Below are 27,531 nucleotides of genomic sequence, written 5' to 3'. Positions count from 1 at the left end.
AAAACTACCAATGGCCTTTTTGCAGCGGCAGGGTGGGGAAGGGCAGGGGAAGGGGATTGGAGCACAGAGCATAGGCGCTTTGGTAGAGTGCTCTCCTTTGTTTGCTGTGCTTTGTCTCCAAGAGTAGGTCGGCTTCCACTAAACAGTCTGCAAAGCCATGAGCAACGCCCTCCTCCCACGGTGCTGGAGGCCACGCAGGACCAGTGCTTTGCAGGTACTTGCACGGGAGGAGCCTTAGCAGCCGGGTCTGGCTTATTTCAAAGGCGCTTCCTTGGCAAGAGGTGAGGTCTGAGCACAGGGGGGTTCCTGCATGTTCTAATTTCAGACCCCTGCTCCATGATGAGGCTGAGCCCCACTGGCTCATCCCACATCCTGCCTGCCTGGACCCCAACACTGTGCGGGGAGCCCCTGCAGAGCTGGACTGCATGGGGTGCCGAATGCACTGCCCAGATATTGCCCCCTCCCTCCCCACAGCAGAACTGTACCTGTTCCACCAGCTCCAGGCTCCCCATGTTCAGGGTGCAAGATTTGCTCCGTGGGCAAGTGCCAGCCCCAGCGCATACTTGGGAATAAGAGGGCAGGGCTTTGGCAGGCGGTGGGGGTGGGAACTGAGAGGGAGAGCAACAAAAAAAGAGCCAGATTCCTCTCTCCTCCTCCCCCATATCTGTGAGATCACTGGACCGACAAAGGCCTCTGTCCAGTTCTGGGAGTGGGGTGTTTAATGCACTCTGGCCACTGAAGTCAATGGAAAAATATCCATCGACTTCAATGAGTTTCAGAGCCAGCCCTCTCGAACACCCAGGGCCAGGGTCCGACACCTTTGCTCACGCTGAGTAGCATCTTGCTGTGCCGTTAGTCCCAATGAAACAAATGAGGCTGTTTGCAGAGGGAGGGGAGGGACTAGAGAATCTGCGTCCAGCCCACATTAAGTTCAGCACCAATGGTGCACACGCTCCCCCCGCACCGCTGCTTGGCCTTGGGGACACTCTTGCTCAAAAGCAGCCCACAAGCCAGCTGCTGCAAGAGACTTGTCTCACCCCTCTCATAAGAGTCTGGTAGGTTTGTTTGTATTGTACGGAGCCCGACAGGAGCGGTAGTTCCCCCCCATGCACAGAGCAGGGAGTGGAAAGGGCTGGCGGGGTCAGCTCCACAGTGCCACTTATTCTTTTGCCTCTGTCAGAGGAACGTGTCTCTCAGTAACTGACCCCAGCTGACGGTCCTGTGCATGCAAATGCAAGTGAACTGCGTTGGGTCCTGCAAGCATCTACAGAGGTGCAGAGCAACGGCCGATAGCCAATTGTTGGGGAGAAAGACGGAGCCGCTGGGAAAATTGCAAGGCTCTCCAAGTAGGATCTGATTGGTCTATTGGAGAAGAAGAAGAAGAAGTTAGGCACCCTAGCATAGAGAGATGAGAAGGGACCTGAAAATAGCCAGAAGTAGGGAGGCTGTTCCTGTTAATGAAGCCACTGCAGACATTGAGCTACTGCCCCACCCTCTCACCTGTGGAGGGGCCTGGTGGGGACAGAAAGAAAAGTGACAATGAGTGTAAGAAACTGGCCCCAGGAGGTCACATAAATAGTGGGGTTTGTGGTGGGTGGATATGTCCATGGAGGGTCATGGAGATGAGATCACATGGGGAGTGGGGCAGGTGGATAAGTCCATAGAGACTCCTGGAGATGAGGGGGGTTTCTGAAATGGACAGGAAGAAAATGAAGGTTTCTCCATGACAAAGGCAATGAGCTGCTCTTTCCGGGTACATTGGAGAAAGTGAGTCATTGAACAATTCAGACACTTATTATTATAAATTATTCACACATGCGCTAGATACTTCAGAGGAGACACATGAGAGACAGGTGCTTGCCCTGAATAGCTCAGAATCGAAGTGCTGAACTTGCCAAGAGGGAACAATCTCCAGGGAAGGAGATGGCTGGGAAGGGACACTGGCTACTGAAGAGGCTCTGCAGACGTCAGGTTAGGCAGACATATGTCTGGATGGTATGGAGTTTTTATATGCCTCTTTTTGGTAGGGGACTATGCTGAGGTGAGAATTGTTAGGAGTGAATTGAATGGGGCAGGGATGGAGTGCAGAGAAGCAGATTTTGGGTGGCCATTGCATGGAGGAAGGCACAGAGATGTTAGACAAAAGGAGCATTGAGGTTAGTGCCCTTGGTGGAGCAGACTATGGTGGGAAATCACAAGGAGAGCTGGTTAGAGACACAGGCAGGGGGTGCCCGATCAAGGAGAAGGCAAGAAAAAGAAGTATGAATAGGATGTACAGCATGATGAAGGTGTGACCCAGAGAGGGGGCTGGAGGTTGGATGGGGACTTGAAGCAACAGACAAGAATTATTTTGGATTGGGTGGCTTGAGGCAAAGTCCGTGTCAACAGGACGCAAGAGGAGGAGATTGCAGGGGAAGGGCTCATTGAAATTTTCAGGGAAGGACTTGGGGAGTCCAGAAAAGAAGGAACCCCGGGACTTGAAACAGGAGGAGAAGGTGGCATGGCTGAGAGTTCTGTCCAAGGAGCAGTACTGCCTGAGGGAGACGTGATGGTGGCCGCAGCAGTCAAGAGTGGCCAGATCAAAACAGCCTGAACTTTGGGAAAGTTGGGATCTGGAGCCTAACTTTGCAGCCTGGGCCCAGCTCTCTATAGTAGGCAGATTCAGAGAACTGGCAGCTGTGAGGTTAAGGTAAGGCAGGCTCTGTAGTCCAGTCCACATCTCAGCCTCTTGCAGTAGAGATGAGCGTGAGCTGAGGATTGACATAGTGGTGTTTGCTCTGAGGATGCTCCTCTGTATTAGTCTAAGGAGCAGGAACTACTGGAGCATGCTCAGGTCCCCAAATGAGCACCATAACCCAAATTAACATACTCCCCAACTCTTGTTTCTCCTGTCCGGACGAGGCTCTATAATGTCAGAGCTTTCTGAAAATTTTTTTTTGGCTACTGTGGGTTTTAACTGTGGTCTCGGAGGAGGAAGAAAACTTGGTTCCCAGGGCTCAGATAGTTCCTCATATGGCACCAAAGTTCTGCAAATTAAAGCAGAGATGACACCATGTTATCTGGATCCGTGTTTTACTGGGAGACATTAGTGGAGCTGCTATCAACTGAATATGGGTTGTGGATGTTTTTAGCCTTACACTCGAAGATCGCAGTAATAGCATTGGCAGTTACCAGGCCAGACTCTGCTCTCCGTGACACAGGTCTAGTGACAGACTGAGAATTTATTATTATTACAGTTGCAGAAAGATCCCTGGGTCACAGGCAATTGGGTCCACAGGCAAACCTCTGTTACCAGCGTTGCCCGTTACTTTGGGGTATGGTCATTTATTAGGGTTACTCTTCTGGGAAGGGGGGGGTTCTGTATTCTATCAATGTACTACTTGTGTCACTTCTGTTTTCATACAGAGCTCTACTTCTCCCTGCTGCAAGTCCCTTCCAGTGGAGCTATCCTGCAGGACCTAGATTCCCCAAGGCTGGGTTCTTCCAGCCCCAGAATCAGACGAACACACATATTAACAGAGCGCGTCTGAGAGGACCGGGTTAATCAATACTCCCAAGCTGACCCCTTATATGTCCCTGGTCTCGGCAGGCTGGATCAAACAGCACCTCCAAGCTGTCACCCTCATATGCCTTGGGCAGCGCACGGGCATAGAGCCTGCCTGAGCCGGCTGGGTCGAGCAACACTTTCAATCTGCCACCCTCATATGCCCCTGGACTCAGCAGACTGGGTCAAGCAGCACTTCCTAGCAGCCACCCTCATATGCCCCAGGTGCAGCACATCCCTATCCCCACTTTCACTTTACAATTGTTCTGGTAGTAACCCACTTGATGAGCAAACCCCACAGGATTTTTGGGCGCTGCAGGATCTTTATCTTAGGTACGAGGAGTGTTGCTGCAGAGCGAATGAGGAAACCAAAAAACACCCACAAGGGGGAGAGAGAGAGAAGCAACCAGCTTAATCATGAAAGTTATTTATTGCCAGGTAATAACCATAGGGGACCCAAACAAACCACTTATAATTTTTTATTTAATAGGGAGATATACCCATCTCATAGAGCTTGAAGGGATCTGGAAAGGTCATTGAGTCCAGTCCCCTGCCTTCACAGCAGGATCAAGTACCGTCCCTTAGTTTTGCCTAAATGGCCCCCTCAGGGATTGAACTCACAACCCTGGGTTTAGCAGGCTAATGCTCAAACCACTGACCTATCCCTCCCCCCATAATAGTAAAGCTAACTTAAATTTGATTATAAAAGTCAAGTTTAGAAAACTATAACTGATCACGCAAGTCAGGGTCAGAAGGCTATACCTAGAGGGAGAGAGAGAGATAGCACTGGATTCTCACCACTCCATGAAGCTTGAATCGATTGGGGTCCCCAGATGGTGGTGGTAGCTGAGGGTCCGGAGTGCTGGAGACAGGCAGAGCCCCCAGCATGATCAGTCAGGACAAGAGGAAGTCCCAATAGAACTGATGCAGATTTTGGATCCAGGCATCAGAACATTTACTTAAGCATGGGTCGGGGTCTTTGTAGAGAAACAACAATGGTTCAAGGGAGAACACTAGATCTGTTTATGTGTAAACTGATGGCTCAAGGGAGTATACCAAAGTTGGTTTGTTCAGGCTAGACCATGGGAGCTGATCATTCCTGGCTTTGGGCAGTGTTCCTTGGAGGGAGCTCACAATAGAACTAGGGAGCGTCACTATTTTGGATACCAATAAAGGATTTATTACTAGAATTGGTCTGATAACTACTGAGCTGGGTGTGTGCAGGCGTGGGTTCATTAACATCTGGAGCAGAGATCCCCCGTCATGCAGTGCTTCCCTGCTCTTCTGGTCCCAGAGTTCTGTGCGGTTCTTGCCTTGGAATCTCTGTTCTCCATTCTGTACACTAATGGAGATGCATTGAAGATGGGACAGGGAGGCAAATGAGGCTCGGGGAGTTGCCTCAATCCTGTCACCCTTGTCCGGAGAGGTTCAGGTGTGTCTCCCACTGCTTTTTCAATGCTTTTTGTAAGTCTGTCTTCTGATCAGTTTTGGTTCAAGCAGAGGCTGGGGGTTGGGGAGAAGGTCTTTCATGAGTCAGACAAGCTGGGTACTGCGCCCTGGTTCCCCAAGAACACAGAGCTGATAGGTAACACCTCTGGGCCCTATGATGCTGTATAAACCCAGAGAGACAGTCTCTGCTCCGAAGAGCTAACATTCCACATAGGAAGAGGAGCAAGAGACACAGACAGATGAAGTGACGCGCTCAGGATCACACAGGGGTGAGGTTGCCAGGCCAGTGCCCCCTCGCTGCCCTTGAGGACACAGCTTGCTCTGCTGTAGGTCTCCGTTGATCTGTTTCCATCACCCCGAGGCCAGGGTCGTCAGGGTCAGTCACTCCGAGGTCAGGGTCGTGGTGCCTTCAGTCCTACCCCCTTCTGGGTGCTGAAGTTCAATGGTAATCAGGAACAAAAAGAAACCCAACTCAAAACCAGGGCCATCCCATGCCCCTTCTAGTCAGGGCTGGTTTCCAAAACAGTCTGCACTTCCGCCAGTTCCCTTCCCAATATCTGGGCCTCCCTTCCAGGAGGAGGGTTCTGGCTGACCAGCAAGCTCCGGCTCAGGGCTGCAACCAGCCTCCCTTTCTTCCCTCCCCCCCGCAGCAAAGCAGAGCTCCAGCCTCCTTCCTGGTCAGCACTCACCCAAGCGAGGCCCTCTCCTTTTATCTCCCCTTGCAGGGGAAGCAGGGTGAGGCCAACTGGGTCCACAGGCCTAACCCTGTGAATGCCAGTGAGGAACCAGTCAGCCTCCTTAACCCCCTCATTGCCAATGTGGGGCCTCTCTGCTCCATCCCAAGGGGGTTAGTAGCTAAGCCAGGGATCTCCTTAGATCTCCTTAGACTGGGATCAGTTCTCTTGGCTTCCAATCCAGGGCCCTAGTCACTAGACCACATTAGATCCTAGAAGCTAGCTGGACCAGAAACCTGCTGAAAAGAACAATTAAAAAACCCTCTAATCCTTGTGTTACTAATAAAACCGTGGCTGAAAGTATCCCAATGAGCTGTCTCTAGAGTTAGGCATCTACATATGTACTTAGATACCCAAATAAAAGCCAGTGGCGGCTGAGCACCTGCAGCCCCCGCTGACTTCACTAGGAATTGTGGGTGCTCAGCTCCCTGAAGAATTAGGCCATGCTTATCTAAATGTCTAACGAGGGAGTTAGGTGTCTCACGTGATCTACTGTTATTGCAGGAACACCTCAAGCTTTCAACCAAAGACAGAGGCTTTATTATTGTAGACAGGTGTTAAGAGACAGTCCCTGCCCTAAAGAGCTTACCAGCCTCATTCTCATTTATACCAAGGCTCCTTAGCACTGCTTTGGGAGCAGATAGGGGCCCTCAGGTGGGTGTGAAAGGTTGTAAAGTTACTACTTTAAGATCCCTTTACACTGTCAGAGTAGTGTAAATGAGAATTGGTCACAATCTCAATACATACGGCAGTGGGAGAAATGAAGTATTGTTACTTTAGGGATTATATTATTTATTATATTTGAAAATGTCCTTAGGTGAAGTAATTTTAAGACATCAAATTGACTGGTTACAACGTAGCACTGATTTAGTTCACATTCTGCATTGCCTGTAGCTTGGACAGTGACGTTAGTTTCACTCTCAGGGCTACATTCTGTTCTTGGTTATGGGTATAATTTCTACCAGAACCAGTAGGAGCTGCATTTGTGTTGCCAGGAGCAGCATTTGGCCCATTGTGTCTAGTCAATTTCACTTTTTGGTTCATCTGCATCAGCTCAAGGCTACTGTGTTTGGGGGTCCAAAGTTTAAACTCATGAAAGGCCCACCTCCTTTGACATTTCCAAACAGCCCACGTCAGTGCTAGTCACACTGGGGTTTAGGACTTTTTTTATTTAAACAGAACCTAAACCTGGGGCCTAAACTTCCCCATACTGTCCCTTTGAAATTATTGCAGAGAAACATGAAGACCATTTTGTAATCCTTGCTTTCCTGAGATCATGTTGAACATAAATTTTGCTGCGCTCCAATCCTTTCATTTCCCTATTAAAGAGCTGGCCTGAAAAGCAACGTGGTCCCTTTTTTGTTCTATGGAAAAAACAGGACTGACATGACAGACTTTGTCAGCCACTAGTCCATTCTAATGCCTCTGCGTGTGTGTGTGTGTGTAAGTGTGTGTGTGTGTGTACTGCAATATGTGCTCAGAACAGCTTGCAAAGCAGCATCCAGGAGACGGACTGCAAGCAGGATGTTTTCTCTTGAAAACACACAGCTATTTGTCTCCCACACACTGAATCATTTCCACCATGCGCCCTCCAGGGCAGACAGAATAGTACTTGCCCCGACATTTACCTCCTACTAGTAATGAGGATTTTGTTTCTGGTTAATTTCAGGACCTTCCTCGGGAGAACATTAGGCTAACTACTCAAGTGCTTCAGCGCGACAATTGCAGCTGTGTCTGTGGGCTGCTGCAGAGAGCCAGACAGATGCCTGTGGAGCAGTAGTCTGCTATACGCCAGCAGATCTGAAGCCAGGAGACAGTCGACAGATCCTGATCTCAGGTGCAATGGTGTCGATACAGAATAACTCCTACCTGTCTAGGTAAATATATTGCCTCCATCACCATATCTGGATACTCTCACAGAACTCTATACATCGAAACAGGGCTGAGAAACTCCATCCCTCCATTCATGTTGCCGAAGGAGGTATCATATATACATGTATAGTAGACGTGTGTCCATTATGCATGGGCTAGTGAAGTAGTTGTCAAGCCAAGTCCCAAGAGGTGGATCGCTGCTTTCATTCTCAAGGTGTTTTGATCTTGGGCCCATTCCGATTTCGGTGTCCTAAAGCCCAGAGCCTACTGCCAGGAATGTCTCTGAGAGCTGCTACCCCCTGGGCTTTGCAAGCTAGAGCGGTCCCGATGTCCATAGCTCGCAAAAGGAGAGGCAGTCTAAGACGTAGGGCTCAGGCCACTGTGGGTGCAGTAACCCCAGGACCTGGCAGCTGATCCGGAACTGCAGAGGTAGCCAGATGAGTGTGGGAAGCATGTGAGGGATGTGCTCCTGACATACTGCCCTACGCATAACATTGGCTGCTGCATGCTGGACAAGTTGGCGTTTCCTGATGGTACTCACTTCCCTCCCCATCAAGCAGTGCAGACGCAATCGCCAGGGCAGGAGGTAATGAGCCTGTGGGTCACTGCGGCTAGAACTTCAGCCGGCAGCCGGGGTGCAGCCTCCCGGCCAGCCACAGACACAAGGCAGCATTGCGCTGTGGGTGTCAGGGAGCATTGAGGCATCCAACAGGACCCTGGTGCTGTGCTCCACCTTTTCAAGTGGAGAGCAGATGCCCAGAGGCAGAAGTTGGCTTTGGCTTCAGCCAGATCTTCATGGCATTTCCTTCTCTCCCTCTTGCCTGGGTTGAATTTTATTCAGCTGCTCTTCATCCAGGGCCTTGTCCCATCCAGGTTCCGGAGTCAACTCCGTCTGCATGTGACAGGAGATGTAGGGCTGGGGGTCATCAGTGTTTCTGTGGCACCAAAGTCAATAGCATCTCACAGTCTTCCCTAGATGTCTGACCTATCTATTGACTAGGACAGAAATGGGCCTTGTGGGACTGCACACAGGGAACATAGGAGCTGCCAGACTGGCTCAGACCAGTGACCCATCTAGTCCAGCATCCTTTCACCGGCAGTGGCCAGTGCCAGATGTGAGAGGAACAGCTGCCCATCCTGACCCTTTGGAGGGTCATGAAAGAAGACAATGGAGTCGCTCTGGATTTGCTTTTGGGAGTCAGTAGATTTCCACGAGGCATAACTGAGATCAGCATTTGCCATCAAGGGAAGAGAGAATGCCGTGTTTCCCTCTGGTCCCTCCCCTCTGCCCTGTCCCTGGTCTTGGTCAGTGCTTGATGTGTCATATGCACACGCTGACATTCTTCCATCCCACGCCCAGGCCTTGCGCTGCCTCTGGGGAAAGGTCAACCTGCTCCCTTTTGTGTCCTTGCATTGCTTGGCTGTCGCTCCCATGCGATCACTCAGTGCAGCTGAAGTAGGATGTGTGTGCAGCTGAAGTGGGATGTGGGCGGGGGTCAGACAGCCAGGAGCCCAAAGAGACACAGCAGGTTTTGTCGTAGGAATTTAGGACATTTGCTCAAACAAAGGGGAAGGACGGGGGCAGGTCTCTCCAACCAGCAACCAACTAGCTTCATGTTGCAAAAAGAAATGTATATTAGGACACTAAATAACAATACACCATTGTGAGCTGGTGGTGTTCTCCATAATTATATGGCCAAACCAAAGAGCAAGTCCAGTATGGGCTCATTTTACAGTATGTGGGTATGTAAAACTCTCCACTCATCAGCTAAACTGCCCTCATGTGGCGTGGGGGAAAAAACCTCAGGACCTTCAGCTCAGAAAACTACTTGTGCTAATGGAGATACTGCATTAGCCGCCGTTAGATGTAAGTCTTATACCCTTGTTTTAGGTCTGCCAGTAGATGGCGACATAGCCATAGATTCTTAAGCGGGTCCAAGTCCAGCCAGCAGGGGGCAATAGTATGCAAATACACCGGTTAATAGCCACACTGAGAAGCCATGGTGCTAAATGCACACTGAGTAGAGCACTTTTCATGTGTAGGCCTCAAAGCGCTGTACAAAAAAGTATCATTCCCGCCCCCCCCCTTGTAAAATAGTGATACTGGGGCTCAGAGCAGTTCAGTGGTTTGCCCAAGATTCACCCCAGGGGTTAATCCGTCAGCACCCAGTTCTGTGCCTCAGGGCAACCTAGTGAGTGCTCTGCACTATTCTGTGGAAGAACTGGATTTGATTTTCTTCTGATCTCCCCTGGGCTATGGAAGCAGCACATTCAGCTCTGAGGGGAGGGAGAGACTTATGCCCAGGTGTGGCCAGCTTGGGAGCGATGTTGAAGCTGTATCTCTGGGTACCTGTGTTATGGACCAATGAGGAATGCAATACAGGAATCAACCCTTGTATGGATGTTAACACTGGCAACATGTATACAGTGGTGTACATAGTGTATAGGAATAGGACAGTATCCCTTTAAATAGTTTGTGAGCCTTCTAGTGGTGCTCACAGTTCTGTGTTTAGAAGCAGCCAGAGCAGCAGTTTGTATGTAGTGTTGTGTTAAGTGACATGGAATCCAATAGTCCAAAGGTGTTAACATAACCCAGTCACTGTCCAACAGTAAGACAGTAATAACTGTCCGGTTGGGTAAAAGAGAAGTTGAGATGAGCTGGAGCTGCTGTTGTCGTTGACATCTGGTCCTGTTTCATCTCAGGTGGTGTTTGGGAATCAGCAGGAGGACCTGGTAGGGGTGGTGATGTCAGCTTGGTCCCTCTCTCTGGCCTGGTCTGGTCAGGATATCTCAGGACGAGCACAATGAAGGCCCGGGTCCCAGGAAATGCTAGGAGTAGCAACCATGCCTCTGTCTGTTCTTCCCATTACCTCCCCAAAGTCTCTTTCTTTAAGGACCTCAAAAGGCAATGGTGGGTGGAATAGCCCATCCCCTCATTATTTTGTCTCTTGCAGAGGCCTCATATCCATTTTGTTTCATTAATTTCCAGACCCACATTTTCTTGTTGATTAAGTCCAACACCAACAGAGTCCTTGAATTATATCAGCGGGGCATTTTGTTTAGACTAATGAAATCTGTCTCCCTTTTATCCCTTTTCCCTTCAACAGCTGTTATTGTGACATCTTACGAACTCTCACATACTTTTTACATTTAGTGTGAATGTGCAGGCTCAGTTATTACAAAGCAGCTGTACCTGGCCTCTTTGTATTGGGGACCCAGAGCTGACTATTTGGTGCCTTAAAATACAACAGCGTGGAACCCATCGGCGCTGAGATGTGGGGCCCTTTGGCACATGGCATATGTAACGGAGCCGGGGGCACCTTGCTCAGGAGAGATTTGGCTCTGAACAGGATAGATGTCCAGAGCAGACACGATCCTTCCTCATTTTACCGGGTTGCTGATATTAATGTAACCCGCTATTTCCAACACGCCACGCGTCAGATGAGAATACCATTCGGGATCTGGCTAGCAGAAATGATGTTGTGTGGTATGAGCAGCTCTGTTCGATGGGGCAGCCACCTGGCCGGTTTTTGGATTCTGAGTCTGAGTGCCACTTAGGGTGGCCAGGTGCCTGGTTTTCGGGGACCTGGCACTCCTAAATGGCATCCGAACCAAAAGTTGGATTACTGCAGGGTGGGGGAAGGCGCTGGGTCATTAACAGACAGGCTCCTTGAGACGATCCAGTGAGCAATTGGGGTTGTGGGGGAGGGAACGAGCGACAGGGCAGAGCCTTGGGGAAAGAGACAGGGCAGGGGCGAGGCCATGGGGGTCCAGTCACCAGCAATTAAAACGGTGGCAACCCGACTGTTAGATATGATGTGTACCAGCAGTGTCTGGGCAGCATCCACATTCCAGTAAGCTGGGCCCATTTTCTCATACTCCTCTAGTTTACAGTACTCTACTTGGGGTGGATCTCATTATCTCTCCTGCGATTCTGGACTGAATCTTTCACGCACAGACAGTCTGTGGCGGGAGGTAAAGCCCTCAGGATGGCTGGAGGCCAGACTCAAGCATTTCTGCCAGCTGCACGAGCACTCAGCTTCGGCTGAGTCTGCCTGAGCTTCTGGAAGTGGAGCTCGAGGGCTAGGCCCTGAGAGATGCAGCATGGAACTTGGGGCCAGGAGTGGAGCGACTAAGGTAGTTTTAAGCCACCTTCACATCATCCCAATCCCGGGCTGCTCCAGAGACTTTAGTAGCCCCCAGTGTGATTTAGAGAGCCCCGGAGGCCCGTCTAAGTTATGACAGCCTTCCAGGGCTTCTGTATGGGATGCAGTGCTGCCAGGAAACTCTGCAGTGCAGCCTGCTTCAGCCCCAGCTGTCTCCTCAGCACATCCCTTATGGCAGGGCTTGTCATGCCACGGGATTCCCTCCCTGAGCAGAACGGGGGATCTAGGGCCTCTCTACACCGCAAAGGGGTCAGAGCGAAGGTGAGGATGACAGTACTTACGTCAGCCCTTTTCAGAAGAAAAGCATAAAGGAGGAGGTTTGCTCCAGCTAGCTCTAGAGAAAATGACTGCGTAACACTTACATACATATCTCCCCACTGCTCCCCTGAGTCCTGCTCTGAAAGCAAAGCAAAACTGAACCCAGCTGCCCCACCTTGTGCCTTCCCTGCCCTCGAAGTTCAGAGGATGCAGATTTTCCATGACACAGGCATTAGCATGCAGTCATTCTCATGCACTCCCCATGTGTGCGATTTACATGATGATTTTTCTTATGCTCTCTAGTGACCTGCTTCTACAAGGGGCTTGTCTACATTGCTGCTGTGGTTAGAAGTTGATAGATGTTTGGCTCTGTGTGTGTGTTCCCTCTGTGTGCCGCCCCTGCCCTGCGCAGATAGCTGGCATGGCAGACCTTGAGCGTACCACCTAATGACCACAAGATCTGTTAAGGGACAAAGGCACCCAACCAGGTTTATTGTTGATGAAGCATGTCAGTAGTATCCCGCAGACTCTATCAGACCACTAATTCAGGTATACCCATAACAATGGACACAGCTTAAGTCGATGTAAGTTGCATCACATCTGCAAAAAATGCCAAATATAACTTTGGAAACTAAACTTAAGGAACTAAGCTGCATCATTCCTTCCACCCATCGAGTGTGGTTCTGTTTTCCATGCCCACAGCACAGTTGCCAACTTTCACATGATAAATAAGCACCCTGACTTTCACAATAAGCCAAAAATCAAGCTAATTCCATTTCAAAACAAGGTCAAAACAAGCCAGTCCCTAAGAACCCCCAACACTCTGTGTGACTAGATCCCCCCGACGTGCAGTCTGGGACACACACACACACACACACACATATACATAACAATCCTTACAATGTGACTCATCTCTTCTGCCCGGTGATACGCTGTCTTGCTTGAGTTCTCATCCAAACATATTTACTCTCCCATTTCAATGAGCCACCCCTGCATTCTCTGACGGTTTGCTCCCTGTTTTCTAGGGCAATGGAGAACTTTATGGTTCTGCGCTCCTGGAACACGAGCGCCAACTCATCCACTGTCAACTGCAGCGTGGAAGACAACACGTATAAGTGCAAATTTGACGAGGAGTTCAAGTACATTCTGCTGCCTGTCTCCTACGGCATCGTGTGCGTGGTGGGGCTGTGCCTCAACCTGCTAGCCCTCTACATCTTCCTCTTCAGGATCAAGATCTGGAATGCCTCCACCACGTACATGTTCAACCTGGCCGTGTCCGACACGCTCTACGTGGTTTCCCTGCCCTTGCTGGTGTATTACTACGCCAAGGGGGACAATTGGCCTTTCAGTGTGGGCTTGTGTAAAATAGTCCGTTTCCTGTTCTACACCAACCTCTACTGCAGCATCCTCTTCCTGCTCTGCATTAGTGTCCACCGTTTCCTTGGCATCTGCTTCCCGCTGAAGTCGCTGCAGTGGGGATGCGTCCGCTATGCACGGAGGGTGTCAGGGGTGGTCTGGTTGGTCATAATCACGTGCCAGTTGCCGGTGCTCTTCTTTGTCACCACCAGTATGAGGTGCAAGACTATCACCTGCCACGACACGTCAAGCAAGGAGCTCTTCGGCCAGTTCGTCATCTACAGCTCGGTGATGCTGGTGCTGCTGTTCTGCATCCCTTTCCTGACCATCATCGTGTGCTACTACCTGATGGCTCGGAAGCTGCTGCAGCCCACCCGGGGGACCTCCCAGAGGTCTACATCCAAAAAGAAGTCAGTCAAGATGATCATTGTTGTCCTGGTGGTCTTCATCATCTGCTTCCTTCCTTTCCACGTCACTCGCACTTTGTACTACTCCTTCCGGAGCTGGGACCTTAACTGCGGGACCCTCAATGCCATTAATTTAGCCTACAAAGTGACCAGGCCCTTAGCTAGCACCAACAGCTGCCTGGATCCCATTTTGTACTTCTTAGTAGGCCAAAGGTTTGTGAAGTTCACAGGCAACAAAATGCCAATGAAAACTCCAAACCGAATGGCCCTGGGGGTAACTGCCACCAGCAACACAGGAACCAGCAACAACCTAAATATGATAGCCAAAATGTGAAATCCAAGCCTGCTACATTTCTGTCCACCGTCCTGCCACATTGCAGACTATTCTGTCTCCATGGTGGAAGGACTTCTCCACTGTGTGTACGGGAGTCTGGCATGTGGCCATTATGCATGTGTAACCCAATGGTGAGTGTGTTACAGGTCCCACTCTGCGCTGAGTTATAGAGGATCTGAGTTGTTGCAGACCCCAGCTACAGAGGCATGACTTGTTAGCTGAAGCTGCATCAGCTCCTGCTTTTCGCTCTGAAGGTCCTACCTGTGGTGTGTCAGCCAAGGTGTCGGTTGTCACCCATTCGATTGATTACCTAGGCTTCAGGTGTTGATGCTTGAGCAGGAACGACTCAACAAGATACACCTGTGTGTATGTCACCAGTTTAAGGAGCTTGTGGAATTAAGCTGATGCTTCAGTGATGTATTGTAATCCCATATGCATGTCTTCATCCAGCTCTGAAACCCAAATACTCCTCCACCAAACCTGCTCCTCTCTCTGATCCGGAATGGTGGCTATCCAGGAGTGAGAAAAGACTACCTGCTGCATGGTGGTTAGGCCAAAAAAGGGACAAGCATGCTAAAAGAATAATAGCCATGCTAAAAGTTCATACTGGTTTTTCTAAAACAAATTTTTTCAAAAAAACCCCAAACCCGAACCCACCTGTCGATATTATTGAAATGTTCTGCCTTTCACGACATTTTCTGCCCTATTTTCTGTTGATGTTTTTATCAAGAAATTATTGCAATGGGCAAGAAAGCAGTGCATGAAAAATGCTGATAATTATTTTGATAAACATTTCAATCCGAATAGTGATTTAAAATATCTCCGAAAATGAAGCTCTGGGAAATGGAAAAGACTTTGCCGTTTTTCACAAAATCATTTCCCCATTTTTCATCCAGTCCCCAGTGCATCTATTGGGGAAGCTTTTATCGTTCATACTAGGGATGTGAGACTTTTTGCCTCACTCCAAGCCGGGGGGGGGGGAATGATTCAGCAGAAAAGTAGTTACAATATGCAAAGTCTTTTCCTCCTGGGTGAATGTTTAGCACAAGAAAGGAAAGTAAGTAAATTATAGGCAGAAAGGAAACAGAAAAACTCCCCAGAGGGGTTCTACCCACTTTTATGGGTTGCCTGACCTTCCCAAAGGCAATAGCCCTCCTCTGTCTCCCGAGTGTTTGTTCTCATAGCTTTTCTCCAGAGAGCACTGCTTGTTCACCAGGCTCAGGATAGTGCTGCCCTACCCTGTCACACCCAAATTCTAAAGGCTTTTCGAAAGCCATACGGCCTCCAAACTGCAGCTTTTACTAATTGCCCAATACTGACTTTAATTTTGGGTGGGGTTTCTTTTTGTCCTTTCTCTAGTGATTCATCTTTCCTGAGAAAGTGATAAGTCCTTTCATGATATACCTGGCCAGTAAATCCAGGACTGGCGTGTAAGCTCCATCTACACTGCCATTTATGTTGGCAAAATTGTATGTCGCTCGGGAGTGTGAAAAAAAAGACACCCCCTGAGCGACATAAATTTCGCTGGCATAAGTGGCAGTGTGCCCAGCGCCATGTCAGCGGGAGAAAGAAAAGGAGTACTTGTGGCACCTTAGAGACTAACAAATTTATTAGAGCATAAGCTTTCGTGAGCTACAGCTCACTTCATCGGATGCATTTGGTGGAAAAAACAGAGGAGAGATTTATATACACACACACAGAGAACATGAAACAATGGGTTTATCATACACACTGTATGTACAGTGTGTATGATAAACCCATTGTTTCATGTTCTCTGTGTGTGTGTATATAAATCTCTCCTCTGTAAGTGTGTATGATAAACCCATTGTTTCATGTTCTCTGTGTGTGTGTATATAAATCTCTCCTCTGTTTTTTCCACCAAATGCATCCGATGAAGTGAGCTGTAGCTCACGAAAGCTTATGCTCTAATAAATTTGTTAGTCTCTAAGGTGCCACAAGTACTCCTTTTCTTTTTGCGAATACAGACTAACACGGCTGCTACTCTGAAACCTGTCAGCGGGAGAGTTTCTCTCACTGACATCGCTACCGCCGCTCATTGGGCGTGGTTTAATTATGTGACGGGAGCGCTCTCTCCTGTCGGCACAGAGCAGCTATACAAGAGATCTTACAGCGGCGCAGCTGCATTGGTACAGCTGTGCCACAATGAGCTCGCTAGTGTAGACGTGGCCTAAGCAACTAGATGTATAGCAGCTGGGTAATGTTCTAGCATGGAGGCGACAGCACTCTACAACTTTTAGCAATTTGCCAGGAGCTGCAGTTAATTGAGAAAGGGCCCGATTCTGCCACTTTTACTCAGTACTGAACTTGACACAACCATGGGCCAGATCCTCAGCTGGTGTAAATCAGTCTGGCATTATTAAAGCCAATGGTCCTCGCTAGAAAATTAGGCAGTGTTAGAACACGACCGAGAGGAGTCAGGTTAAGTAACATGACGTTAAACCCTACTTTGTAGTCAGTAGGTTGTCTTCACTGCCAAGTTATAAAGTGAGTGTTGCCCCAACTTGAATCCTGCCTACACACACAAACCCGTAGCTCCAGTGTGGTGGTGCTTTTACCTCAAGTTTGCTGGCCTATTAAGGCGTAGGAGCTAAAGCTTGAGTTAGTGCAACTCATCAGCTGCCAACATGACCACTTAAGAGTGGATGCAGGCTAGCCCCACTTTAGTGTGACCAGTCCTCCAATGCCTTCCCACAATTCCCTCAGTGTGACCAGTAAGGACAGACAAGGCCAGCCACAATTCACTGGGAAAGAATTCATAGAGTGGCTCAGTTTACAGGAGTGCAAAGAACCATGGGATATGACCCGAGAACTCTTAGCGCCATACACGAGTGAGTGCAACGCCAATGTGAACACAGTTATTTCATAGTGTGGGTGCACTCACTCAAGCTAGGCTAAATCAGTGGAGATATCCTGAGATAACTCTGCAGTGAAGACAGACTAGGGACAAGTTGTATTCAACATCATGTCCTCAGGTCGTGGTTAATCCTATCCTTCCACTAGGTTTTAACGCTGACTAGCTAAAATTAGGTTAATGTGGCTTGCCCCTGATTACACTGATTTGTAGAGAAGCAGAGAGGTCCAGTGGATTGAACACGGTTTTGGGTGTCAGGAAAGCTGGGTTCTGTTCCTATCTCTTCTACTGTTATGACCAGGATTATACAGGAAGTTGGTCTAATGGTCCTTTCTGGCCTTAAAAGCTATGAGTACATAGCTGAGTTCATCATGGTCTAGCATGACCTAATTTTCTATTGAACACAAAGCCCAGGGTGCTACACTGATTTACACTTTCTGAGGTTCTGCTCCCATGGAACTAGTAGTAGATAACAGTACTCCTCAGTGTGCATAAGGTTGCTACGATCTTGCCCATGATTGTTAAAATAAATATGCACCCTCCCTAATATTTGCTTGTGCTTGTATCTTCCCTTTTGGAATTGCTGGTGGGTTGAGTTCACAAGCAAAACAACCTTCATGTTGATCAGATTTGCCCACTTCCTTCCAAGATTCATATGCCCATCAACTGAGACATTTGAAGCTAGACTGGAGAAAACATTAGAAAATGTCCTGCACTGGTCAGGTCTAGCTGAGCTAATTGATCTTTTCCATCTCTAATTTCTAGGTCTTAAAAATGGTCCAGCCCAAGCACAAAATTTCTTGCCTTCCATTACCAACATGATGATGATGAAAAATGGGTGATGTTTTACTCACCCATAACAAAACACAACACAAAACTGCTTGTCCCAGAGAAGTGGGTGAGTAGAATTTTGCAAGAGCAGACCTGGCTGCATTTTAGGACTATGCAGATAACACTTTGCCCCCATCTAAACCCACTGCTAGGAATAAGACCTCTTAGTTTCTCCTGTCCCTAGATTTTACATATGTGTGGGGTTTACTGGAGATAAAGACACCCAGCTGTATTAGACCACGTGTGATACACGCAAGAGTCCGATCCAATGCCTATGAAGCCAATGGGAGTAGTTCCATTGACTTCAGAGGGACATGGATCAGGCCCCATATGAAAGACAGGATTAGGCACGATTAAAAATCCCACTTAGTATGTTTCTCTCTGATCTAATGGTGACCCAGTATCAGATATGAGTGAACAAAGATATCCAGGTTCAGAGCAACCAGAGAGGTACTGACTGGAAGTTTTTATTTTTGTTTTTGAAAGCACTAACTTATACTAAAAAAAAAAGGTCATTTTTGTGACAATATAGCACATTTTTATTTTTGTAATATGTAACGATCTTGTATTGCTTATGATCAAATACGTTTATTTCTATTATTATTATTTTTTTTCTGCAATCTGGTCAAACCTGGGTCAATCTTGGAAGAGGTGGGGAAGAGAGGGTATAATGACTGAATTGTTTAACATGTTAGAGAGGTTTTCAGCTCCAGGCCTTGCAAAGTTTAGCTCTGCAAATGTCACCACAATACCACTGAGAAACCCATTCACTTTAAGGGTCTTTGGAAACTGGATTTTGCCAACAGCTCTTCTCTTTATAAATGGCCAACCCAAATCCCTGGATCCAAAATGCTACAAACGGAGCCCTGGTGTAATGGGGTGTACCAGGCTCTTTGAGGTCCCCTACTGGAGGCCTTGTGGTCTTACCCCACCCCACCTCAGGAAAAGGCACTGTGAAGGTGGGTCCTCCAGGGCTGCCTAGAAAGGCTGCAGGAAAGCCGCCAATCAGAGTGCAGCAGACTCACTTAAAAGGAGCTACAGGAGATGAGCAGGGCAGTTGCTGGCTGGGACCAGAAGGGGAAAGAGAAGTTAAAGGTTGTGTGAGACTCACAGGTAAAGAGACTGGGGAGAAGCCCTGCTCAAGCAGGGAGAGAACTGTGAGGTTCTTTGGGGCAGAGGACTGGGAGAAAGAACCCTGACACAAAGGGGGCAGAGCTCTCCAGGCAAAGAGGCCTGAGAGGAGACCCTGAGAAACCAGGACAGAGACTGAGAAACTAGCCAAGGAGGCGTGGGAGAGACCCTGCTCACACAGGGAACAGACAGAGAGCCCAAGAAGGGGGTGGGTCAGAGTGTGAAGCAGCCCAGGGAATGCAGCAATAGCAACTAGTAAAGAAAGCAGCATGTGGATGCTACTTGTAGGGCCCCCAGGTTGGGATCCAAAGCAGTGGGTGGACCCAGGTTCCCACACTGGCAGAATGGCCAAAGAACTGAGAAGGGGACAAGTTTCATTTTGGAGCCCAAGAAAGGGGTTAGAGTTTAAACAGGCCCAGAGATGGGGCTGAAGACCCTGGGAAAGAACAACTGTTTGTTGGACTGTATTACCCCAGAAGGGGTTCCTTCATGTGTCTCTTGCCCCTGAAAACCTGCCTGACAAAGGCACCCACCAAAAAGGTGCAGGAAACAGGAGAAAAAAAAAAAGTGCAGGATTGCACCCAGCTGATAGGAGGCACTCACAAGAGGTGAGTGTCTCCTCCCGCTTCACCCTCATCACACCTGGTTTACACTAAAAATTTAACTTGACCTAGCTACTTCACTCAGGGGTGTGCAAATTCACACCCCTGAGTGCCTCAGTTAACTGACCTAATGCCTAGTGTAGACATTGCTAGGTCAATGGAAGAATTCTTCCCTCAATGTAGCTACTGCCGCTCTGGGAGATGGATTATCTACGTTGATGGAAAAACCCCTTCTGTGGAGGTAGGAAGAATTTGGGCTACAGCAGTCCATACCTAAGGGTATGTCTACACTACCGAGACTATGCTGGCATCGTTATGTCACCAAATCGATGCGGCATAACCCCCTGGCATAGACACAGCCTACACCAATGGAAGTTTTGCTGTCTGTGTAGGAGCACCACCTCTCCGAACGACGGTAGCTATACCAATAGAAGAATTCTTCTGTCAACCAAGCTGTTTCCCCACCGCGGGTAGGTCGGCATAGCTATGCTCGTCAGGGGAATGGATTTTTTTCACACTGACCTAGCTATGTCAACCTAACTTTTAAACATAAACCAATCCTAAAGCCCCAGTCCTACACTTTTCTCTCTAGGGGCTGAGCCCTGTAACCCATGGAACTCCTCTGAAGTCAATATGGCTCGGTGCAGTGACGGGGTCTGCCTACATGGATTGGGGCTAGCTTTGGTTCCTGCTAACCCTCCCCAGGGTTGTCTTATAGGAACTTTCCCCCCCAGCATGCCTTTCTGGCAGGTGTGGCCCTTTAAATCTGGCAGAGCCAAGCAGCTGCCTGCAATACTTTTCCTATAGCCATTTTGAAACTGAGTTGGTTGCTGTATCTCCTTCTGTTCCCAATGGTAAGTACTCAATCCTGGTTATGTTTCCCCCCAGTTTCTCCTTCCTTATACCTGAGGGAATGGCACATTCTCCTCTCCCTCATTACCGCTGCCATGCAATTGCAGGAGATATGCACCCCAGATTCCAATGATGCTGTTCGTTGCGTAAGACTGCCAAAAAGCCACCCCCAAAGCAAGTCTAGTCTCCTGGACAACATGCCCTGGGAGAAATATCTTCTGAGGCCCATGTTAGGAAATCCATGAAACCTTCTCAGTCTAAAGAAGAGAGACGTTGATACACATGATGCCATCCACACCCAGCGAGACCATTGGTGTCCAAACTTAAATTCTATGAAGGCAGATTCTGCCTGTCACTCCGAAGGCAGAGAATTCCCACCCCTGGTCCCCATCTAGGAAACTTTGAGCATGGGGTTGGCCCTTTCTAAGGTCAGACACTAGAGTTGGTTACAAGTTTTCCAATGAAATGGCAGCAGCAGCCCAGCCCCCTGATTCCTCATCAGGTCACCAGGTGGGCTGCTGAGAAGAGGTGAGCCTGGAAACTCTGGGAGCCCCACGTCCCTGGCCCCCCTGTTTAGCTGGCCCAATGGCTGCCAAAGATCTGGGGCTTTTGCAGATCCTATTAGCCCATGAAGCAGGTGGCTGTGGGATCAGGCTCCCCAGCTGCCAGGCTCTTCAGCTCTTGCTAGCCTCCTGGGGAGCATACTTCATTTCAGAAACACCTAAGTGTCCTGCTGCTGGAATGATTCAGTGCTTCCGAAACAAAATATTGTGTACGGACAAGGCTGTGTTTTTTCCCTTGGTGCCAGTGGACGCATACAGGAGTCTCTCAATTAAAACAAGCAGTATATTTTTTGACTGCTAACTATACAAAGAGTGCCTGGGCAGATTCTGAGCTCCATGCCAATTGAGCTTGAAAACTTGCAAGGAAGGTTTTTTGCATGAGCTTTCTGGTGCTTCCAGCCTGCTGGAAGGAGGCCAAGGTAGGCCTTTCACATGGCTTTTCAGCACCTCTAGCTGGAATCTGATCCAGACAGGCAAGAAAGCAATGAAGAAAAAATTAAATCTTTTTTTTTTTTTGATCATCAAGATAGGCTGGGTTCAAATCTGCTGTGGAGTTGATGTCCATTGCAGGATTAATATTAGGGGCTGTTTGAACATTAATATGTCTGATCAGTACAGCAGGCCCTCTCAATTGACAGGTCACTTTCCAGTTCCCCGAACTCTTATTTCTTGCTCCCTTCCTCATTCTGCAGCTTTCAGTGTTTAGTGCTAGTGCAATGTCAGGGACAGGCATTCAGCACAACAAGAGCTGTATAAAATTGCAAAAAGAAAAGGAGGACTTGTGGCACCTTAGAAACTAACAAATTTATTTGAGCATAAGCTTTCGTGAGCTACAGCTCACTTCATCGGATGCACACAATGTATGCCTGTGAGTAATGCACTGGCTCATCCGTTTGGAATGCAATATCTGGGGTCATTCCACATGCCCGGGCAATATGTCAGCTAGGCTCTCTGCTGTGTGACATGACACAAGCTGTAACAGATTCACTCCCACAGTAGCACATGCAGGACACTGACATTCTGGGTCAATCAAAGTTACTGATCAAGTTTCAAGTTAGTGTCCTAAAGAGAAGAATCGGGTTCCTTGGACTGAAATCCAAAGGGAAAAAAATAGCCCCACAAACTGCCCAAGGACTCTGGAAGAGCTAAAATAACCTCCAAGAGCTGGTGGCACTCTTGGTGTTTTGAGCCCCCTATAAATGCTCAGATTAGATTAAGTAGAACCTGCACTGAGCCTGTGGTTACCTGTCATTGCAAGGTATCACAGGAATAAAACAAAATGAACCAGGTTGGTGCAACTATAGGGCAAGGGTCTAAAAGCTGTCTATGGAATTTGGAGCCGCGTCTTGTGTTTAAAATTGATGGAACATGTATCTCAATCCCCTTGCTAATTAATTTAGTGGCAGATGTGTCTGTAAATCCCCTGGACTGTTCTGAAAATTTCAACCACAGCTATAACTCCTCTTAAAGGATCTAATCCTCCCTTCATCTCTTTGCCCTGTTAGCAAATAGTCCTGATACCCTTTACTCAGTTTCATACTACTGAACCTAGCTATAGCCCCTTGGACCATCCTGCATAATTCTTCTCCTATCTTGGGTCCCAGTCCTGGTAAAGGAACAAATTCCCATTAAATGCATTAGGGTTAGGATTGGGTGCAGAAAACACAAATTTGGGCACTTACAATGGAGCATCCAAATCAGCAGCATGTCTTTTAGAGGTGCTAAGTACTCACGGCTTCCAGGGGGGCTCATGCAGGTGCCTAAACATGGGTTTAGCTACTTAACTTTAGGCACCAAAGCTTGGCCTGACTATGCAGGCCTTGGTGGTTGAGCCCTGATCTCCTGATTATCCACCAGTCCACACAAGACCCAATCCTGCTCCCATTAAAGCCACTGGGAATTTTGCTGAGTCACCACAGAGGCAGGTGGTTTAGAAACCCCCTAGAGATCACAGTACATTAGATTGGTGAACAGATTAGATGGGAAGGGATCTAAATGAGCAATGGGGTCAGGCACTCTGGAAGATCAGCTCCCATAAGGTAGGACTCTCCAGCTCCATCAGCTTGCTTTTGTGTGCAGACATAATATTTTCATTAGGCCTTATTTAAGGCTTGGCTCGTTGCCTGAAGCTGCAAGCTCACAGGTCTAGGGGGAATAGAATCAGTCTGTGCCCTGCGGTACCTTGCTCAATCCATTGGTTTGATGTAAGGCCTCGTAACCAGATCAAAAGTTTGGCTTTGTGTCCTGTCAAAATCTCCGTGTCTGGGGCCACCTGCTGCAAAGAGACCAGCAGAGAGACTTATTTTAGTGACTTTTCAAGCTTTGTTCTCCCATCTGAAGTAGGAAACAGGAGCAGCCATTTTGTGCCAAATAAAGATGATACAGAAACAGGCAACAGCAAGGGAGATGTAAGCATGATCCACACGCATTGCCTGGGTGGGGACCCCGTGTTAGCACTGGAGAGATTTACCACTGCCTGGTAAATCCCCCACCCTGCTCTATTCTTTGTGATGGCTACATTTAGTCATGGTCTGCTGTCTGCTATTTCCAAAGCACTTGGGATGGGCATGAATCAGAACCCTGCCTCTAACCACACTCCAATATCGGTCAGTTTACACCAGGAACAGCAAACCTCCAAATATCTCCCTTGTTAGTGGGCTGGAATTTGCTACCACGTCACAGGTGTTCAGTGGCATATGTGAAATGAGCTGCCAGGTCTCAGCCTAGCTCCCAATGGATAAAACAAAACACCCTCATTGGCTCCCTTGTTAGTCACATAGGAACTGCCAGACTGGATCAGACTGTATCTCCATTCTAATCCAGGATCTTGTCTCCAGCAGTAGAAAGTATCAGTTTACTCAGAGGAAGATGCAATAAACCCTGTGGATAAGCAGGTATGCAGTAACCTGCCCACAGGGAAAATTTCCTCCTGACCCCAATCAGTTAGAGGTTCGGCTTTTGCCCTGAAGCATGAGGGTTTACATCCCTGCCAAAATTCTGGATTTTGTTTTTTGTTTTTTTTAAAATCATTACTAATCTAATTCTGGATATTCTTGTTATCCATAGAAACAACCAATCCTTTTCTGATGCTTTAAGCCACAATTATATCTTGTGGCAATGAGTTCTGTAGGATAATTGCACATTTTGGGAGGGGTGGGGGGAAGTGTTTCTTTTTCATCAGTTTTATAGTTGCTGCCTTTCACTTTTGACTGTCCTCTTGCCATTTAACTATGAGATCTGTCTTTTCTGTCCCATTCATTGTTTGGCACAGCTGGCTGACAGGTTTTTTGTTTTTAAAAAAACCAACAACAAAATATCAACAACAAATGGTGTTCTGAAAAAATAGAAACTTTTCACAAGAACATGTTTTCTTCCAAAAATTTCATTTTGGAGACAAAAAAAAATGGAAATAAAAAATCCTTCTGTTTCAGTGGGAAATAAGAGGGTTTGTTTTTGTTTTTTACTTTTCCCATCTCTTTGCAGTACAAAAAGGTCAGAAAGAAAGAATGGACTTTTTTCCCACCAAAGCAAAATGAAATCTTTGATTTTGTTCATATTGAAATATTTAAAATATTTAATCTATATGTAATATAAAGATAAACTATTTTATAAACATTAAAATCATATTAACATTTTTGGTCTCACAAGTTGAACATTTTTGAATGAAACTTTTTTGTGTGCAAAATCTATTTCCCTTTTTGTGACCAACTCTTTCTTTTAGTACCTGTCTCGTGTCCTCTCTTACTAGCAGCTTCAGCAGAGAAGCCAAGGGGTGATGGTGGAAGCAAGTTGCTTTACCCCCGCCCCGATGGTACCTTCTCAGAGGGTCAGTCTCTTGAGCTGTCAGGCTGGGGCCTTTCACGGGTACTAATCTCACTTGCCAGAATTAAAAACATAAGATTTATACAAAATGAATTGGGGGCAGGAATTACCCAGCCAAAACCAAAGGGCTCAATCCTGAGGTGCTGATGCCAATGGGAATTGAGGGTGCTCACCACTGAGCAGGCTCTGGGCCAAAGAGAGATCTGTTGTGATTTTACCATAGTCGTGTGATGAGTGAGCCATCTCCAGTGTGAGAGAGGATCACAGTCTGGTGGTTTGTGCATAGCTTTGGGATCGAGGGACACATGGGGTACAGCCTTGCCTTTCCCACTTCTGTGCTGTCCAATGGTCAGAGTAAGCAGGACTCCTGATTCTATCCCAGCTTTTCCAATGAATGGCCTGGGGTAAGTCACCTGAGCATCTCTGCCTCATACGAAATAGGTGATGTTCTCTCACTAAAAATGACAAGCATCTCCCTGGCTGTGAGTGTCCCAATTAACCCAAGTGACTCTGGGGCAGGGCTCTTCCTTCAGCAAGGAACTCAGGAAATGCCCTGTGTGATGCCTGAGCCTTCTCTAGATCCTTCTCCATGTGCAAATCTAGGTCGTGTTCAGCGGAGAGGGTGGGACAACCCATCTACTGGGAGGATGCAGATCTGTGCCCAGACTCTGAGCTGTGCCTGACCAACCCTCAACATGGAGGTAAAGACAGGTTTCCGTACTCCCACCTGTGCAGCACCTGGATTCTGGGGTGGGCTGACCCCAGTGCAGAGCTGTTCTCTGGAAGGAAAGGAGAGGTGGCTGGTGCCCTCCTGCACTCCAGCTATCCATGGTGTGCAGAACTGGGCAGGAGGGAGTCGGCACACAGCTGCTATCCTGACTCCTCTGCGGTCGGAGGTTACTTTAACACAAAGCGGATTCCCAGGTAGCCAACGGAACCAGCTTTCTGGTTACTTTGCGCTGCTGGAGTGGTGTGAAGCAACCAGAGGTGGGGCCAGACTCTGGCCCCTGGTCTGTAACCAGTAGGTGTATACAGTACTCTTTCACTCATTGTGTCTGACATCGCTCCTATTTGGACCCAACCTTCCATTTGCCCCATGGAGCCCTAGTCAGAACCTCCCATCCATAGAACAGACTAGGGCAACCGCCCTGCACTTTGGGGGCCCCACGCTTTGGGATGCAGGGTCCAGGGTGGCGTGGGAGGCTAGTGGGGAGCCTGGTGCCGGCAGCAATGAGCAACCCAGCTCATCCGCCCCGCCCCGCCCCACCAGCTCCCAGCATCACTCGGGGGAAGGGGCGAAAGCTGCAAAGAGGTGGGGCGGGGCCTGGGGGAAGGGGTGGAATGGGGTTAGGGAGGGGTGGAGGAGGGGTGGGAAGAGGTAGGGCGGGGCAAGACGGGAAGAGGCGGGGTGGAGGTTTGGGGGAGGGGTGGAGCGGGGCCTGGGCCAGAGGGCGGAGGGTTGTCCTGCGCCCTGCACCCCCAGGGATGGTCCTGGCCCTAATACTGTATCAGTGTCATAGAAAACTGTTGACATTGAAAATGTCACATCATGGAGTCTAGCACTAAGGGTGAGTTTATTTAAAACAGCGGTTCTCAAACTGGGGGTCGGGACCCCAAAGTGAGGTTGTGACTCCATTTTAATGGGGTCGCCAGGCCTGGTGTTAGAAGCTGAATCCTGAGCCCCACTGCCTGTGACCGAAGCCCGAGGGCTTCAGCCCTGGGCGACAGGGCTCAGGTTACAGCCCCCACGCCCACCTGGGGCTGAAGCCCCCACCCTCCGCCCCCACACACTTGGAATGGTGCGGCTCAGCCTTTGGCCTCCCTACCCAGGGCAGCGGGGCTCAGGCTTCGGTCTCCCCTCCTGGGGTCAGGCAGTAATTTTTGTTGTCAGAAGGGGATTGTGGGTGCGATGGAGTTTGAGAACCCCCGATTTAAGGCTAACCAACGTCTTCCACATGGCATCGCTGCTGAGGATGGCTTCCAGCTCCTTCTAGAAGTGGCAGGTCTTCGGCGCAGCACCAGAGTGATGTTTTGCCTCCCTTGCTTTCTGGTAGGCTGGCCTCAGCTCCTTGATCTTCGCGCGGCACTGCACCATGTCCCATTCATAGCCCTTATCCAACAAGCCACAAGGCATCTGACCATAGATATGGAAGTTCCTACAGCTGGAGCGGCGCTGGGACTGCACAGTCTCCTCTCCCCACAGCACCAGCAGATCCCACAATTCAGGTGCGCTCCAAGCAGCAGAGCGTTTGCCGCATGGAGTGGCAATGGTCAGCTGGGAAGATGTGATGTGAGTTGTCCACACTGAGCAAACAGGAAGTGAATTTCAGAAATTCCCAGGCCTTTAAAGGAGGAGGGGCAGATGCCTGTGTACCCAGATGCAGGGCAGCAGAGTTCGAACTGCTGATCAAAGTGTCAGGATGGGCATTGTGGGACACCTCCTGGAGGCCATTGACAGCGACAAAACCAAGTGCGTCTACACTGACGCTTTGGTGATCTAACTTTGCCACAAAAAGCTCTGTGCCTTTCACGAGGTGGTTTTATTTTGTCAGCAAAATAGAAAAGTTTTGTCAGCAGAAGGAGCAGTGCAGTGTGGATGCCTCTACTGCTTTGTAGGCAAAACCTGACTTTTGTCAACAAATCTGTGTGATGTAGATAAGGCCTTAGATTATCGGCTCGGTGGGGCAGGAACTGTCTTTTTGTTCTCTGGCTGTTCTGTACCTGACACAGTGGGGTCC

General features: G+C 48.6%; 1 protein-coding gene across 2 annotated transcripts in view; it reads left to right on the top strand.

Moving 5' to 3' along the window:
* Window positions 1-15,667, top strand: part of P2RY2 (purinergic receptor P2Y2) — a 38,733-nt gene extending 23,066 nt beyond the window's left edge. The window contains exons 2-3 of one of the 2 annotated variants that reach the window (XM_038422093.2): window positions 7,397-7,604; window positions 13,049-15,667. In XM_038422093.2, coding sequence (XP_038278021.1) covers window positions 7,570-7,604; window positions 13,049-14,120 — 1,107 coding nt within the window. In that variant the 5' untranslated portion in view covers window positions 7,397-7,569 and the 3' untranslated portion in view covers window positions 14,121-15,667. The remainder of the gene's footprint in view (window positions 1-7,396; window positions 7,605-13,048) is intronic. The other variant, XM_038422101.2, reaches the window with a different exon arrangement.
* Window positions 15,668-27,531: the final 11,864 nt, after the last annotated feature.

Source organism: Dermochelys coriacea, chromosome 1, assembly GCF_009764565.3.
Source record: "Dermochelys coriacea isolate rDerCor1 chromosome 1, rDerCor1.pri.v4, whole genome shotgun sequence".
NCBI lineage: Eukaryota > Metazoa > Chordata > Testudines > Dermochelyidae > Dermochelys > Dermochelys coriacea.
This window is presented reverse-complemented; position numbering and strand designations above follow the sequence as displayed.